Raw genomic sequence first — 18,550 nt, 5'->3', positions numbered from 1 at the left:
ATGGTTGCCGGTCAAGGCAAATCACCTTGATTGAACACCGTAGCAGAGAGAGAGAGAGAGAGAGAGAGAGAGAGAGAGAGAGAGAGAGAGAGAGATGGGAGAAAACAAATATTTTTGAAGTAGAGCAGATGAGCATGTGTGAGACATGAGCTGAACGGGATGCTGAAGCTGAGGAGGCAAATCAAATGTCAGATGATGCGGTCAGACCGCCCTGGATGCTGCCTGTCACTGTGTTTGTGTGTGTGTGTGACTGTGTCAGCAGTGGAAGGTGATTCTGTTGTGGGCTTTGACTGTGACTGGGCTTGTCAGCGCTAACTAGTATGTGTGTGTGTGTGAATGCTGACTGGTGTGTGAGAGTGTTTGTTTGAATGGGTGTGTGTGAAGAATATTTAGAGACATGACTTTCACACACAGCCCGTTAACCTCCTCTTCACTCTGTCTGATCTGATCAAAGACACTGATCGATGTACAGTACCTTAGATTAGCTGGGCAGTCAAGGGTGAAAGACAATGAGCCTGAGAGACTGTCACATCTGTCAAGTAATTCTAAGGGCAGTTCATCAAGAAACGCAGCACAATGTATCACATTTCCTAAAGGTAGGCATTCTACCATGGTATTTCCTTGTCCTCAAGCGACTTGTAAATTAGCTCCAGAGCATTGACTGAAACATCATCCAACCTTCTGTGTGACCTACTGTATGAACATAATGCATGTTTAATCAGTGCCCTGCAGCACATCAATGCCCCTCATTATACCCACACCTTCCTCATTAACTTCAGCTGCTGAACTGTAAATAATGAATACTGAATCAAATCCCGCTATTACCGTATGTCCCATTGTTACTGTATGTTTTGAACATGGTCTCTGACTCCAGTCTCTCTCTTGCCTCCCCAGGACCCCACCTGTGTGGTGAGCCCAGTGATCGACATCATTAACATGGATACATTCGCTTACGTAGCAGCCTCCTCTGACCTCCGTGGAGGTATAGAGCTATAAGGGCTTGACCTCCCCGTTTTCATCGCTCTCTCCACATCTATGCCCCTCCTTCTCTCTATCCATCTCTTCACTGCACTGTGATCTGCACATCTCTCCAGCCCTCTTTCCACCCCTGTCTAGTGCCTCCCTCTCTCCAATGACTCATCCATCTTTTCATCCCTCACTCCTGACCCCATCCCTCTCTCCTTTCACTTTCCCTCCCCCAGGCTACCAGGTCTCCATTAACTGGCTAGTTGAGGCTATGCACACACACACACACACACACACACACACACACACACACACACACACACACACACACACACACACACACACACACACACACACACACACACACACACATAGACACACAGCCAGATGAACAGCTCCTATCAGTGTTCCCAGAGAACTGGATACGACAATTAATGGGGCTGATACTCCTAGGCCTCAGATTGGATATTTTAATTATTAAAGGAGCCATCTGTCATAACATGAAAAAGTTGTGGTGTCAATAGAGCCAAATCGATCCACTGAGACCCGGCCCTGCCTGCCTGCAGACTGCTGCGCTAACACTCCTGGGTCTGCCTGCCAAATCACACTCTCTCTCTCTCCCCTGCACACACACACACACACACACACACACACACACACACACACACACACACACACACACACACACACACACACACACACACACACACACACACACAGAAACACACATGGGCACGCATGCATTCTCAGACGCACACTCATACACACATCTATACTCACACACACATGCAGACACATCCACACATACAGTAGGTATGTACTTTATCAATTGAGCAAATATGCATTGGTCTTCTCATGCATATATTTGGAGACATTAAGGGCACTGCATCTGTCTCAGGACAAGATGGGATGGGCTGGGCTTTTAAAAAGCTCTTGTGTAAAGGTCATTCCAAAGGGTCAGGCCAGATCAGCAATTAGCCCATGAGCCATAATCAGCCATAATTAATCATTTGAGTAATTAAATAGGAGACGTTAGCAGGAATGGTGGCTGTAATTATTGACAGTGTTCTGTCAGAGATTAATAAAGCATGTGATGAAAGAAGGGGGCTTCTGTGGATGTGAGGCTGCTGCAGCGTTTATAATCGACCCCCGCCTTAACAGTCCACCCTCCTCCTCACCCCTCTCTTCCCATTATCCTTTTGTTATTAATCGTTTGGTCCCCTTCTCTCTGACCTGCACTGATCTCTCCTGACCCGTCTCCCTTTCTTTTCTCAGCTATTGTTCTTCCTCACTCTTTCCATATCTCTCATTCTTCTAAATCTTCATTCTGACCTGCAATGCTCTCCTCCTGACCCTCCCCTGACTTATCCTCTCTCTCTCTCTCTCTCTCTCTCTCTCTCTCCCTCCCTCTCTCCTTCACCCTCCCATTCCCAGTTCATGTTGTGATTATCTCTCTCTCGCTCTGCCGCAGGCTTCGACTGGAGTCTACATTTCAAGTGGGAGCAGTTGTCTGCTGAACAGAAAGCCAGGAGAGCTGACCCCACCGAACCCATTAAGTAAGTGAAAGGAGGCATAAAGACGGATATTAGGGGATGGTTTGGCTGCAGATGACAGGAGAGGGATGGAGCGATGGACCAGGGAAGTAGGGGACGAGGGGGTGCCCTGCTTGCCTGCCTGACCATCCATCCCTCCGTCCTCAAGTCCAGTGATCGGCAGCATGCAGCCATGCTTTTTCTTTTTCATCTGATGGAGCAGCAGGGGAATGAATTCTCTCCCTGAGGTCTTTCACTGCACTGTGATCTAAACAGTCCATCAGGGGAGAGAGAGGGAGAGGCAGACTAGAAAGCAGCATCTGAAAGAGGCAGTTAAGCCATTGATCGCTGCAGAGATAGCAGCAGCACGATTAATGAGAAAGCAGCCCAAAGGAGTTCAGAGAGGAGACCGGACCACAGCCGATTAAAGCACCTTTGCATTATTTCGTCCAAAGAGATGTGATCCTCTTTAATTCTCCTGGTCCCAGGTGGCTCTGAATCGGGGGCAGATTATTTTAATGCTTGGCTAGAATGATTGATTGATCTCTCCCACACATCTCTCTTTCTTTCACTCTCTGTCTCTATCTCTGTTCATTTTCTGTCATAATTATAGTCCAGGTACAGGAAGGAGCAAATTTTCTAATGAAAGACTTGATACTGTTGTCACTCTGCCTAAATGCTAATGTGTGTTTCCATGATGAGTATTCACCATGCTGTGCGGGGCTTGAGAACCTTGGCTCCTGCCAGTCTGACACACCATGCAGTATGTCAGGGCTGGGGACAGTGTCACAGAGATGCTGGGCTGTGGGCTAACATCTTCCCTCCACTTGAGAAATGAGGTAGACAGTGAGCCTCTCCACTTGGCTCCCTCAGCCCTGCTCAGGGCAATCTGGAGGGCCTCTCTCATCTCCCATCCTCCTCTCCTCGCTTCTTTCTGTTTTGTTCCTTTTCCTCCCCTCCCATCGTTTCCTCTTCACACTTCTTGAAGAGGAAACTCCTAATCTCTCCGTCTCTTCTTCTCCTTTCTGCCCTTCTGTCTTCTATTCTTTTCCCCACCTCGTCTAGTTTCCTATTCATACTTCTTTACTCATCTCTCTGTGTGTACTTCATTTCCTTCATCCCTTCCTGTCTTCTCATCTCCTGTGTTTCTCCTCTCCCCTCTTCTCCTGATGAGTGTATATGGTCCACTACCCTACATCCCTCCACGCCGACCCCAAACCCCTGAGCTGCCAGTGGGGGTGTTAGAGTAATGAGATCCCCTAATAGCCCAGGCACAGACCCAGCCCTGGTAGGAACTGATCCCACATCAGGCTCACAGTGTGGCCCATGTGCCACAGACTGTTGCAGCGTCACATGGAGTCTGCTCCTCACACTGGCACAAATAGACAACCAGATAGAGACTTGGTTAAGGACACGCGCACGCACACGCACACGCACACAAACACACACACAGACACTGTAGCAGCCTACTTACCATGGAGTGGTGGGACTGAAACTGAGACAGCATCAGAGCTGGTGTTGAAAGAGGCTAAAGAGGCACAGATGGTGGGAGCATGGGGTGCCAGTGTGTGTGTGTGTGTGTGCGTGTGCGTGTTCGTGTGCGTGTGCGTGTGTGTGCGTGTGCGTGTGTGCGTGTGCGTGTGTGTGTGTGTGTGTGTGTGTGTGTGTGTGCATTTCTTAGGAGAATGGGCTCGTAGTAATGACTGGAGCAGAATCGGTGGAATGGTATCCAATACGTCAAACACATGGATTCCAGGTGTTTAATGCCATTCCATTTGCTCCGTTCCGGCCATTATTATGAGCCATTCTCCCCTCAGCAGCGTCCACTGGTGCATTTGCGTGCTGGCATGTGTGTGGTGTGTGTGTGCGTGCAGTGTTCGCGAGTTAAGGGCAGAGGAAACAGATTCACTACGATGCATTACCATTCACTCTTCATTGTATCCACTCAATAATACACTTCACTTAAAGAACACTGCAAACTACACTTCACAGAGCATTTTGAGTCACAAATGTGTCACTATCCACCATCTTACTAACCTGCCACTGTCCTATAGCTGCCTACACATCCAGTCATTCAGTCCCATCATCATCTGTTTTTTCATGGGGGGGGAGTCTATTTATGGACCGTCTGAACAAAGTGGGATCTGAAAATGGAGGCAGCAACAGTAGTTAATGGCAGACAGCAATAACTAAGAAGGATTTGGTGATGTGCCTCAGAGTTTTACAGCATTGTCCAACGATGATGATTTCCTCCTGTAATGCTCTGTTCGGTTGTTACGACAACACTCATTCAGTCTGGCAGATATTTATGTTGCAGCAGGCGAAATATACAACAAAGGATGTCTCTCGCTGCAAAATGAAGAAGCATCACGTTGTCTGTTGTATTGTGTGAGCTTTCTCATTTGGCTTTCTCGTAAAGCTGTTTCTGACTTTATGCTGATATACATGTTTAGTAGACTGAATCAATAGATCATGAATGATTAAGTTTACTATCAGAAATAGTATGTCCTGGTGCAAGGCTTGAAATGCAGGAGGAAACATGCAGCCTAAAGCTGTTCAGGATGTAGCCAAGGTCATCGTTGGCGAGGGTTGTATTTTGTATTTTGTCCACCAAAAGTATGTGGACACCTGCTTGTCGAACATCTCATTCCAAAATCATGGGCATTACTATTGAGTTAGTGAGGTTGTGCATTGATGTTGGGCGATTAGGCCTGGCTCGCAGTCGGCATTCCAATTCATCCCAAAGGTGTTCGATGGGGTTGAGGTCAGGGCTCTGTGCACGCCAGTCAAGTTCTTCCAGACCGATCTCGACAAACCATTTCTGTATGGACCTTGCTTTGTGCACAGGGGAATTATAATGCTGAAACAGGAAAGAGCCTTCTCCAAACTGTTGCCACAAAGTTGAAAGCACAGAATCGTCTAGAATGTCATTGTATGCTATAGTGTTAAGATTTCTCTTCACTGGAACTAAGGTGCCTAGCCCGAACCATGAAAAACAGCCCCAGACCATTATTCCTCCTCCACCACATTTTACAGTTGGCACTATGCATTCGGGCAGGAAGCGTTCTCCTGGCATCCGCCAAACCCAGATTTGTCCATTGGACTGCCAGATGGGGAAGCATGATTCATCACTCCAGAGAACGCGTTTCGACTGCTCCAGAGTTCAATTGGGGCGAGCTTTACACCACTCCAGCCGACACTTGGCATTTCGCATGGTGATCTTAGACTTGTGTGTGGCTGCTTGGCCATGGAAACCCATTTCATGTAGCTCCCGACGAACACTTATTGTGCTGACGTTGCTTCCAGAGGCAGTTTGGAACTCGGTAGCTAAGCGTTTCGGCACTCGGGGTCCTGTCCTGCGAGCTTGTGTGGCCTGCCACTTCGCGTCTGAGCCGTTGCTCCTAGACGTTTCCTTGTCACAATAACAGCACTTACAGTTGACTGGGACAGCTCTTGCAGGGCAGACATTTGACAAACTGACTTGTTGGAAAAGTGGCATCTTACGACGGTGCCACGTTCAAAGTCACTGACCTCTCCATTCTACTGCCACAGTTTGTCTATGGAGATTGCATGGCTGTGTTGTCGACCTGTCAGCAACAGGTGTGACTCAAATAGCCGAATCCACTAATTTCAAGGGGTGTCCTTGTACTTTTCTATATATATAGTGTTTCTTTTAGTTTAGTACCTTTTTTAAGTCGTAGCCTCAAGTGCACTCCGGAGACGTTACAGATGACCAGAGAAAGTAGTATTGCCTCCAGAATCAATTCCCCTCCCCTGTCATCATTGGTCCAACCAAATGACTCAAGTTCTGCAGACAGAGACAGGAAATGAGAAACAGCTGAAAATGAATGTGGAGAATGTTGTTGACCCCAGAGAGCATCATGGCGTGTCTATTCTAGACAAGAGACAATGCTCCTCATCTTTCAAAGAGCAAAGCAGGTGAATTGAAAATGGCTTGCCTTAAAGTCAGCAACATGAGGAGGGCTCTCTCTCTATGAGGAGGGCTCTCTCTATGAGGAGGGTTCTCTCTCTATGAGGAGGGTTCTCGCTCTATGAGGAGGGCTCTCTCTCTATGAGGAGGGCTCTCTCTCTATGAGGAGGGCTCTCTCTCTATGAGGAGGGTTCTCTCTCTATGAGGAGGGCTCTCTCTCTCTATGAGGAGGGTTCTCTCTCTATGAGGAGGGCTCTCTCTCTATGAGGAGGGCTCTCTCTCTATGAGGAGGGTTCTCTCTCTATGAGGAGGGCTCTCTCTCTATGAGGAGGGCTCTCTCTCTATGAGGAGGGTTCTCTCTCTATGAGGAGGGTTCTCTCTCTATGAGGAGGGTTCTCTCTCTATGAGGAGGGCTCTCTCTCTATGAGGAGGGCTCTCTCTCTATGAGGAGGGCTCTCTCTCTATGAGGAGGGCTCTCTCTCTATGAGGAGGGCTCTCTCTCTATGAGGAGGGTTCTCTCTCTATGAGAAGGGTTCTCTCTCTATGAGGAGGGCTCTCTCTCTATGAGGAGGGTTCTCTCTCTATGAGGAGGGCTCTCTCTCTATGAGGAGGGCTCTCTCTCTATGAGGAGGGTTCTCTCTCTATGAGGAGGGTTCTCTCTCTATGAGGAGGGCTCTCTCTCTATGAGGAGGGCTCTCTCTCTCTATGAGGAGGGCTCTCTCTCTATGAGGAGGGTTCTCTCTCTATGAGGAGGGCTCTCTCTCTATGAGGAGGGTTTTCTCTCTATGAGGAGGGCTCTCTCTCTATGAGGAGGGTTCTCTCTCTATGAGGAGGGCTCTCTCTCTATGAGGAGGGTTCTCTCTCTATGAGGAGGGCTCTCTCTCTATGAGGAGGGCTCTCTCTCTATGAGGAGGGCTCTCTCTCTATGAGGAGGGTTCTCTCTCTATGAGGAGGGTTCTCTCTCTATGAGGAGGGTTCTCTCTCTATGAGGAGGGCTCTCTCTCTATGAGGAGGGCTCTCTCTCTATGAGGAGGGTTCTCTCTCTATGAGGAGGGTTCTCTCTATGAGGAGGGTTCTCTCTCTATGAGGAGGGCTCTCTCTCTATGAGGAGGGCTCTCTCTCTATGAGGAGGGTTCTCTCTCTATGAGGAGGGTTCTCTCTCTATGAGGAGGGCTCTCTCTCTATGAGGAGGGCTCTCTCTCTATGAGGAGGGCTCTCTCTCTATGAGGAGGGCTCTCTCTCTATGAGGAGGGCTCTCTCTCTATGAGGAGGGTTCTCTCTCTATGAGGAGGGCTCTCTCTCTATGAGGAGGGTTCTCTCTCTATGAGGAGGGCTCTCTCTCTATGAGGAGGGCTCTCTCTCTATGAGGAGGGCTCTCTCTCTCTATGAGGAGGGTTCTCTCTCTATGAGGAGGGTTCTCTCTCTATGAGGAGGGTTCTCTCTCTATGAGGAGGGCTCTCTCTCTATGAGAAGGGCTCTCTCTCTATGAGGAGGGTTCTCTCTCTATGAGGAGGGTTCTCTCTCTATGAGGAGGGCTCTCTCTCTATGAGGAGGGCTCTCTCTCTCTATGAGGAAGGCTCTCTCTCTATGAGGAGGGTTTTCTCTCTATGAGGAGGGCTCTCTCTCTATGAGGAGGGTTTTCTCTCTATGAGGAGGGCTCTCTCTCTATGAGGAGGGTTCTCTCTCTATGAGGAGGGTTCTCTCTCTATGAGGAGGGCTCTCTCTCTATGAGGAGGGCTCTCTCTCTATGAGGAGGGCTCTCTCTCTCTATGAGGAGGGTTCTCTCTCTATGAGGAGGGCTCTCTCTCTATGAGGAGGGCTCTCTCTCTATGAGGAGGGCTCTCTCTCTATGAGTAGGGTTCTCTCTCTATGAGGAGGGCTCTCTCTCTATGAGGAGGGTTTTCTCTCTATGAGGAGGGCTCTCTCTCTATGAGGAGGGCTCTCTCTCTATGAGGAGGGTTCTCTCTCTATGAGGAGGGCTCTCTCTCTATGAGGAGGGTTCTCTCTCTATGAGGAGGGTTCTCTCTCTATGAGGAGGGCTCTCTCTATGAGGAGGGTTCTCTCTCTATGAGGAGGGCTCTCTCTCTAGCTACACTTAGGAAAAAGGGTTCCTTGACTGTCACCATAGGACAACCCTTTTTCCTTTTTGGTTCCAGGTAGAACTCTTTTGGGTTCCATGTAGAACCTTCTGTGGAAAGGGATGTACAGTGCCTTCGGAAAGTATTCAGAACCCTTGACTTTTTCCAAATTTTGTTACGTTACAGCCTTATTCTAAAATGGATTATTTTGAAATGGTTTATCCTCCTCAATCTACACACAGTACCCCATAATGACAAAGCAAAAACAGGTTTTTAGACATTTTTGCACTTTTAAAAAACTCAAACAGAAATACCTTATTTACGTAAGTATTCAAACCCTTTGCTATGAGACTAAAAAAGAACGGATCAAAGTATAGAGAGATCCTTAGTGCTTAATGACCTCGGACTGGGGTGAAGGTTCACCACCAACAGGATAATGACCCTAAGCACACAGCCAAGACAGAGCAGGAGTGGCTTCGGGACAAGTCTCTGAATGTCCTGGAGTGGCCCAGCGGATTTGAATCCGATCAAACATCTCTGGAGAGACCTGAAAATAGCTGTGCAGCAACGCTCCCCATCCAACCTGACAGAGCTTGAGAGGATCTGCAGAGAAGAATGGGAGAAACTCCCCAAATACAGGTGTGCCGAGCTTGTAGCGTCATACCCAAGAAGACTTGAGTCTGTATTCGCTGCCAAAGGTGCTTCAACAAAGTACTGAGTAAAGGGTCTGAATACTTATGTAAATGTGACATTTCCATTTTTTATTTGTAATACATTATGCTTTATCATTATGGGCTATTGTTTGTAGATCGATGATGGACAAACATTTTTTTAATCCATTTTTGAATAAGGCTGTAACCTAACAAAATGTGGGAAAAGTCAAGGGGTATGAATAATTTCCGAAGGCACTGTACATGGAACCCAAAAGGGTTCTTCCTGGAAACCTTATCCTATGGGGACAGAACTGTTTTATATCATTTTTCTCTCTCCTCTCTGCCTCTATTTCTTTCTGCCTTTGTTCGATCCTGTGCTGAGTGAATTGTGTTAGATAGGTCCCGGTTGGCACTCCATGGAGGGCCTGGGTGCAGCTTCACCTTCTGCCTGATAATGAGAATGTATCCTCTTACACGTCTCACTGGCCTCTGCTTGTCAGCCGGCCCAGCCCTGCCCGCCCCGCCCGTCTGCCCCGGCTGGCTCCTGTATCACTCAATCAATTTACATTTTACTCAGCGGCTCACACGCACTCACTGGGCCTGGCCCGGGACATCCTCATCATTCACATCACTGTGAACACTGAGGGTTTAGATAGAAGTTTGGACTCTTCTACCATCACCTGGATCTATCATAATGTGTTCTTAGTGTCTACAAAAAACACACCAACAAACTACCTCAAGTCTACCCATCCAGTCAACGTTCCATGATATAATACTCCTGGAATTCTCTCTCTCCTGCAGGACGCCTATCATCGCCGGAGGGCTGTTTGTGATTGACAAGTCGTGGTTCAACCACCTGGGGAAGTATGACACAGCCATGGACATTTGGGGCGGGGAGAACTTTGGTGAGTGAGTCAGTTGACTGGGCAGGAGCTGGGTTGAGGGGATTATGTTGTTGTGTGTGCCTGAGAGCACCTGAATTGGTGCAGCGTGTCAGTCTGTCAGCACTAGTAGCCTGCCTCTATAGCTGACACAATTCTTTCAGTCTGCTCAAGGATGCCTTCGCCTTGAGACCGTTTCTTACTAAAGCGGGACAGTTGATTTATTGTGTTTGGGTTTGTAATGGTCATTACCACAGTCCCAAACCCCCAAAAAAGTGTCAAGTGATACTTTTTCAAATCAATCAAACCCTCTCCATTATGATGGGCTTCAAACATTTATTGTGTAGTTAAAACCCCAAGGGTCAAGAAGACACAAATATTAAGCAGAATTGTATATGACCAATTATTGACCAGCATAACACCACACCACTGTGAAACAAGCTAGAGAGAGTGTAACATTGCAGTTATTCCAGTCCTAGCCAGACCCCTGGAGCAATAGGTAGCGTGACCACTTCTCTTCCCTGCTTCATTCTTGCTTCTGTCAGGTACATCTGCAGGCAAGTTGTGCACCACAGCCAGGGCTAACCGAGGTAGTGGTGGGGATGATTCATACTTTATTACAGTTTCTAAAAAGCCAGGAGGCTGACTAGCGCTCTCCCATGTATCTCTGGCAGAAGGATGCTGGGGTTCACATAATAGACAGACAGTTTCTCCTGACTGTACTGCTGCTGATCAGATCAATAAAGAAAGGAGTAGAGACTGGAAAATAATGCTCTTCGTCTTTCTCAACATCTCTCTCCCCAGTCTCTTTTATTTCTTCCTCTCTCTCTCTCTCTCACATTCACTGTCTCTCTCCCTCTCATTCTCTCTTTCATTCTCTCTCATTCTCTCTTTCATTCTCTCTCTCTCTCTCTCTCATTCTCTCGCTCTATCTCTCTCTCTCTCTCACACACACACACACTTTCTCATCTCCCTCACAACTCTCTTTTATTTCTCTCTCTATATCACGTGCTTACTCCCTGCGCTGCTCCCTTTGACCCTTTGAAAAGTCGAAAAAGCTCAGATGCTTGTTGGGAATGTAACGTCTGCTTCCAGCTCACACTCTCAAACACAAAGATCCCTGAACGCAGCTCACTCTCCAGCCCACTTTCCAGCTCACACTCTCAAACACATAGATCCCCTGAACACAGCTCACTCTCCAGATCCGAATCACCTGAATTCTGATCATCTGTTCACACACCTGTACGTCATTATCACACACAATTTACTTCAGTTCTTTGCACCCCATCATTGTGAGGTATTGTTTGTTTTGTGACACACTTCTATTCGGAGTGCTGGGTTGCCTGTAATTTAATCCGCCTGCGTATGATAGTTTTGGCCTGCCTCACTAATGACTCCTTTTGCCTATCGCATTTCCTGTTATTAACCTATTGCCTGATCTCCCGGACTACGTTACTAGCCTTTTCCCTGCCTGTACTGTTTCCTTTTTGGCCCCCCTGTGTATGACCTTCTGCCTGCCCCTGGACCCAGCTACCTGCCTCCTCCTGTGTATGACCTGCCTGCCCCTGGACCCAGCTACCTGCCTCGTCCTGTGGTCCTTTACAATAAACACCTGCTGTGCCCTGCGCTTGAAACCAGCTCTCGGTCTCCCATCGTGTTCATTGCAGGAAAAGTTTTGAGCATGTTACTCCGAAAAAGGAAGCATCATTTTATATGCTGTGTTTGAGGCTACAAAACTTCAACTCTGTTGGGTTTAAAAGACAAGTGTGTAGCATCAGCCCCGATGTTTATACTGTACTAGCCTGGGCTAAATTAGACCAGGCCATGGAGGGACTTTATTTACATTCATGTGGCTGGTGGTGCACTTCTAAATGAGCAGAGGACACGGCAGTTTAAAACATGAGTTTAAACCTGAGATATGAGGCAACAAGCATGTTATCAAATATTCAAAGCATCAGAGTTGCCCCATATATTGTAGATTTCCAATCACACTTTGTAATACTGTGTGTGTTTGAATTTAATTTCTCCTGTCTCTGCCTGTCCCTGCCTTAGGACTCATACCATCTAAAAGCACTGAGCATACAATACAGTGCTACTCTTCGTGGTTCATGGCTGTCCCCTGAGCTATTCTGTGACAATGATAACTAATGGTAGCTGTGTGTTGTGTGTGTGTGTGTGTGTAGAGATCTCGTTCCGGGTGTGGATGTGTGGAGGGAGCCTAGAGATTATCCCCTGCAGCAGGGTCGGCCACGTCTTCCGCAAGAAACACCCCTACATCTTCCCTGAGGGCAACGCCAACACCTACATCAAGTAAGACCTGACCCCATCTGTACTGTATCCGCCTGCTCCAAAATACAAAAACAACTAACAACTACACCCAGACCCACATCTTAATGTATCTATCGGACTGCCTTCTCCAAAATAGCAAGGCAACCCACGACAACCAAAGTACTGCGCTGTGACTGTACCGCGCTGTATGTGATACTGTACGCGTTATTGAGCTGTATTCACTTTGTTCATGTGTTACAGCTGTACAATCGTGGCAATGCAATTAAAAAATAAAAAAGGCCAACCCACGGCAGTCAAAATAAGTGTAACACTTCATATGTACTACTTAAAAAAAAAATATTTTGCTGTTTTTACATTGTTCGCGTGATTGATAGGCCAATATTCGTGCAATGCAACCCAATACTGGGAACAGATTTTGCAGCGAACGTGGCATATATAAATGAAAGAAATTGCTGTAGTGTGCTCTAAAGCTTTGCCAAACATTGTCTTTTGAATGAATTAAGCTAAACTCTATTGTCCCCTGCACATCAGAGTGGTTTGTCCCTCTCTCTCCATATTAGGGATTAGGCTCATGTTCCCACTGTGTTTGACAGGGATTTAGTCAGCTAATTGTGTGTGTGCACAAATTCTATTATTTGAAAACTTTGTGAAAGCATATCGTCTTTTATCAAATGTTTAACTTCGACATGAAGCCGAAATGCCGCCCTTGGTTAACAATGCCGCTAATCGACAGAATCAGATTTCTTTATTTGGATTTCTCATTTGCAATTAGCTTTGAGGAAGGTCACGGCATGGTCTGAATATGTAAAGTGAACAGCACACGATTTGATTTGATTGCAGAGCAGTTTCAGAAAATGTGTTGTTGTGTTCCAGTCACTCCTTGACTTGGCTGCATCTTCTTTGACTGACTGGCAGTGAGCGCTCACTGTTTGTTCACTGATTAGCTATCTCTTTTTTTTACTGGCGACATAAAACACATTAGGCTTCAATGAATAATTACTTCATCCTGTCAACAGAATGTGTATGTCTAGCATAGTTCAGTCGGGTTAATGAATAATTGCTCCGAGAATGATGTTTGATTTCATGTCCTGGGGAAGAAAAAAAGCTTCTAAGGGCAGCTGGTGGCTCAGCATGCCCATTGATAATTATATTTAATTTATTCACCTGCTGTCTCCGTGTGCTCCGCTCTTAGCACAATGTCACTGTCATTTGTGTTACAAGCAGTTTATGTCCTTCTCTGTCCCAAAGTCTTCTGCTCAGAAGCCAGGCTGTGTAAGAGTAGGTGTTGAGTGTAAGGCGGAAAGGAGAGATGTGATGTGTGAGCTTCAAAGGAGTATAAAACAGCAGGGGTTACAGTAGGCCAAAACGTTGTATTGCTGCCCGTCAGGAACAAAAGGATAGGAGAAGGCTGTAGACTAGTTTAATTAGCTGTACAGGACAGTGGGTTCTGCTAGAGATGCACTGGAATGCACCTTTTAAAGCTAGAATCTGCAGTTGCTACATCCATTTGTGGACTTGTAAATTCATTATACATACCCATTGATTCTTGAAGAATATAACTTACAAATGCCTCATGAGCTTAGTTCAACTGTCGTACCTCATCAGAACCCAAAATATATGCCTGTTTTACTCCAACATCCCTCATCTTTCTATTAGAACAGAATTGGGGAGGCATTCAAATGTCAAAAGAGGACTAAAGTTGAGTTCAGGATGTATGACAACGTGATAGAATTTGATTTTGGAACAAACTATCACTTTAACGTCTATAACAGCACACATATATATTGGGAGAAGGTCCACAGTATGCAACAGAGGAATCACGTTACTAGAATTATTTACCCACTTCAGTCACTGTTCCATGGACCAATCCCGTCATTACATGAAACGCTTCACCTATGCAGGGCGCTCAGACTTTAAAGGCTGGGTGGGTGTAGCAGGTCCACTAGAGGAACCAGGATGGTGCGTTTGGGTCTGAGGATTATGGAATTCTCAATTACGTATTTTTCCCATTTAATATGCAAACTGTAATGAAATGGAGCTAGGATGAGCATAAGGCCCACAACATTCAGTGAAAAGGGTGAGCTTGACATATACGGAATATGATACAGTATACTTAACTCTCAGGAGAACGTTATTATTTTGCTGCTAATCTTTACCAAGCAAGATGGTGAATTTTCTTGGAATGTGTTTGAGACCAATGTGCGAGGGCTAGCTTGGCTTTGGTTATTTCGGTCACATACGCGCTAGGCCTTTTCACACTGGCGGTCTGGGCTGGCCCACCCTGGAGTGAGGTGGTTTAATGTAAAACGCCTGCTGAATCCTTCTCTACTGGCTGTGTTGCAGGAACACCAGGCGCACGGCGGAGGTGTGGATGGACGAGTTCAGGCTCTTCTACTACTCGGCTCGCCCTGCAGCACGGGGCAAGTCCTACGGAGAGTGAGTGACATATCACCATACACTTCTACACAGCATACACTTCTACACAACATACACTTCTACACAGCATACACTTCTACACAGCATACACTTCTACACAGCATACACTTCTACACAGCATACACTTCTACACAGCATACACTTCTACACAGCATACACAGAATACACTTCTACACAGCATACACTTCTACACAGCATACACAGAATACACTTCTACACAGCATACACTTCTACACAGCATACACTTCTACACAGCATACACAGAATACACTTCTACACAGCATACACTTCTACTGCTATATTTTATATTCTACAGAGGGCTGATAAAGAGAAATATTATAGAACACATACATTGCATCTGGTTTAGCACGATTAACGGGGTAGACGGTTCAGTTCAAACCATATCATTCAGGTTATTTAAAGAGAGCGTTTTTGGTCTCCCTGCATTACATATTGGAGTAATGTGCTTGCCTCTGTGTAAGCGTGTAGCACTGCCTTTTCTCTGATAAGAGCAGGACAGCATTATAAAAAGGTTCCTCTCTCTAACATACACTTCATTAATTTCCCTCTCTCTCTATTATCAGCATTCATGGCAGGGAAGAGCTCCGCAAGATTCTCAAGTGCAAATCCTTCAAGTGGTATCTGGACAACGTCTACCCAGAGCTCAAGTGAGTGTTTGCGGCTGGCCACTCACACACATCCCATTATGGTTCATTCAGAATAGATGAATGATTCTTTTTCATATTCAGGCCTCTCTATTTTTGTCCCCTGATTGCTCTGTGTCCGCCTGGCATTGGATTCAAAAGCAAGCCTTGCAGCTCAATCTGACTGATACAACAACAGCCAGGCGTGATGGAGTTTAGGTTAATCCCACGGACCGAAATGAACAATGTGACTCGAGGGAGAGAGGTCTGACCTTTTAGATGACTTGGAACCACCGTTAATTGCGTAGTAAGAAAAGAGACTATAAAAAGTTAGTTGAAGAGACAGGTGAATTGAGAGAAAGTTGAAATAGGGAGGACAAGTCCCAGTGGAAGGACAGTAGTGAGGAAGAGTATACACAGAGAATGTTAAAGACATACAAGAGCTAGAGAGAGAGTGATATACAGAGAGAAGTACAGTCATAGGCTATTACAAAACTTTTGCAGAGCACACAAAGGATATAACCACTGCTGCTGGTTCCAGGTTCCTGCTTGCTGAATGAGCTGGGCTGTAAAGCCACCACAGTCCCACACTGGCAGCAGACAACCCCCCCCCCCCAAGCCATAGGTCCTGCCTACCTCTGATGAATGGCTCTGTCATGTGAACAGCTATTTCTTCCTGTACATTTAAATATCGATTGTAATTCAGTTCAGACATTGTCTGAGGAAACATTAATGCGAGGCCACGGAACATGACACGCTAGCCTCAATGTTAATATCTATACTGAATAGTTATTTATGTGCATGTAAAAATGCCACCATTGTAATGACGTTCGTCTGTACGAGAGGCGGACCAAAGCGCAGCGTGGTTGTTTTGATTCATGTTTTAATAAATAACTTCACATGAACAAGAAATGTGAAAACGCAAAACAGTCCTATCCTGTGACAACAAACACAGTGACAGGAACAATCACCCACAAACACACAGTGAAACCCAGGCTACCTAAGTATGATTCTCAATCAGAGACAACTAATGACACCTGCCTCTGATTGAGAACCATACTAGGCCGAAAACATAGAAATGCCCCAAAACATAGAAAAACAAACATAGACTGCCCACCCAACTCACGCCCTGACCATACTAAATAAATACAAAACAACGGAAATAGAGGTCAGAACGTGACAACCATGAATCTATCCCAGGCTTGAGTATCAACATATTACATTCAGAGATTATGCATCTGCCTTGTATTCTGCATTGGGGAATATACTCTAAATCAAGAAAATAAATTTATAAAATGTGTGTTGTGTATTTTCAGAGTGCCAGATGATTCGGACTCTAAGTCGGGGGTGGTTCGTCAAAGACAGAATTGTCTAGAGTCGCGGAAGCTGGAGGGACAGGACCTCCCCTCTCTCACACTGGCACCCTGCATCGGGACCAGATCTGTGCCGGCACTCAACCAGGTACGGCCTACACTCAACATTCAAACAGTCAAGACTTAATAGACAGACTCAACAGTATATCTATGGCTTGCTCAAGACACTACACTCATAAACTGAGAGCTACAGGTCAATTGTTTTTGAAATAAATGTGTTTTTTTTCCATTAATAACATCAAATTGATCAGAAATACAGTGTAGACATTGTTAATGTTGTAAATGACTATTGTAGCTGGAAACAGCAGATTTTTTTTATGGAATATCTACATAGGCGTGCGTATGCCCATTATCAGCAACCATCACTCCTGTGTTCCAATGGCAGGTTGTGTTAGCTAATCCAAGATTATAATTTTAAAAGTCTAATTTATCATTAGAAAACCCTTTTGCAATTATGTTAGCACAGCTGAAAACTGTTGTCTGATTAAAGAAGCAATAAAACTGGCCTTCTTTAGACTAGTTGAGTATCTGGAGCATCAGCATTTGTGGGTTCGATTACAGGCTCAAAATGGCCAGAAACAAAGAACTTTCTTCTGAAACTCGTCAGTCTATTCTTGTTCTGAGAAATGAAGGCTGTTCCATGCGAGAAATTGCCAAGAAACTGAAGATCTCGTACAACTCTGTGTACTACTCCCTTCAACGGCGCAAACTGGCTCTTCAACCAATGTGATGTGAGGGGAGATTATCCATATAGTCAATAAAAGGTTGCCAAATTCTGTAAAGTGCCTGTAAACTTATTCCTCAAGCAGTAAGTGATTTTCTCCAGTGGGATACAACTATTAACTTCCGATAGCCACATTGCAACTGGCAGGGGAGAATCCAATTTCCATTTCATGGCAATACATTTCTTGGCAATCGCTAGCAATATTTCTGTTAGCTTTATAGTATGGCTTTGCCTAAGATTGGTGTTAGTACAGTTACCCAGTAGACAGACCTCCGGGTCTAAAGGGAATGCAACCCCGTGAATTGAGGATATGGTATCGCATACCCCCTGCCAGAAACCGTGTAGTTTTGAACACATCTAAAACATAGGGAGGAGTCTACACTGTATTTCTGATCAATTTTATGTTATTTTAATGGACAAAAAAATTGCTTTTCTTTCAAAAACAAGGACATTTCTAAGTGACCCCAAACTTTTGAATGGTAGTGTAGCTTCAGCGCACACTGACAGAGAGCTACTGTATGGCCCAGAACAGACTCAATATCCACAAAGAATACAGAGAACTTAAGTCTAGTCCAGAGTCAATACTATTGTATCACTACTGCCTGGTTAAGGGGCTGTTCTGCACACAAGTCCAGCAGCTTCAACACTCACTGACAGAGAGGTACGATGTATCCCAGGCTGTCAGAAAGTATCTGTCCTCATTAGCCTCTCCAGCACACACTGTTTTAAAACAAACATGGGCTAAGCCTCTCTCCCCGTCCGTCAGTACTGCTCCTGTCATGTTTTCGTTCCGTCTCTGTACAATTCCAGCAGACAAGCATCATCTTGCACTTGTGGAATTCAGCCTGAGCTGCTCCCACTCTGACAGTCTCACACACCGGCTCGCTCACACACCTGGATCGCTCTCTACCTCTTTCTCGATCTCCCCCACCCCTCTCGTTCTCTTTTTCCACCTCTACCTCTTTCTCCCCTTCTCTTTTCCCTCTTCCTCCCTATCAATCTTTCTTGTATTTGTTTTTCTCCCACTCTGTCAATATGCATCT

The 18,550-nt window shown here is 45.8% G+C and overlaps 1 protein-coding gene across 1 annotated transcript in view; it reads left to right on the top strand.

The window, feature by feature from the left end:
* Positions 1 to 18,550, top strand: part of LOC139407794 (polypeptide N-acetylgalactosaminyltransferase 14-like) — a 116,293-nt gene that overhangs the window by 86,393 nt on the left and 11,350 nt on the right. The window contains exons 7-13 of the mRNA XM_071151659.1: positions 895 to 982; positions 2,438 to 2,522; positions 9,962 to 10,065; positions 12,225 to 12,351; positions 14,674 to 14,766; positions 15,351 to 15,434; positions 16,727 to 16,871. Of these exons, the coding sequence (XP_071007760.1) occupies positions 895 to 982; positions 2,438 to 2,522; positions 9,962 to 10,065; positions 12,225 to 12,351; positions 14,674 to 14,766; positions 15,351 to 15,434; positions 16,727 to 16,871 (726 nt within the window). The remainder of the gene's footprint in view (positions 1 to 894; positions 983 to 2,437; positions 2,523 to 9,961; positions 10,066 to 12,224; positions 12,352 to 14,673; positions 14,767 to 15,350; positions 15,435 to 16,726; positions 16,872 to 18,550) is intronic.

This window comes from Oncorhynchus clarkii, chromosome 4, assembly GCF_045791955.1.
Source record: "Oncorhynchus clarkii lewisi isolate Uvic-CL-2024 chromosome 4, UVic_Ocla_1.0, whole genome shotgun sequence".
Classification (NCBI taxonomy): Eukaryota; Metazoa; Chordata; class Actinopteri; order Salmoniformes; family Salmonidae; genus Oncorhynchus; species Oncorhynchus clarkii.
This window is presented reverse-complemented; position numbering and strand designations above follow the sequence as displayed.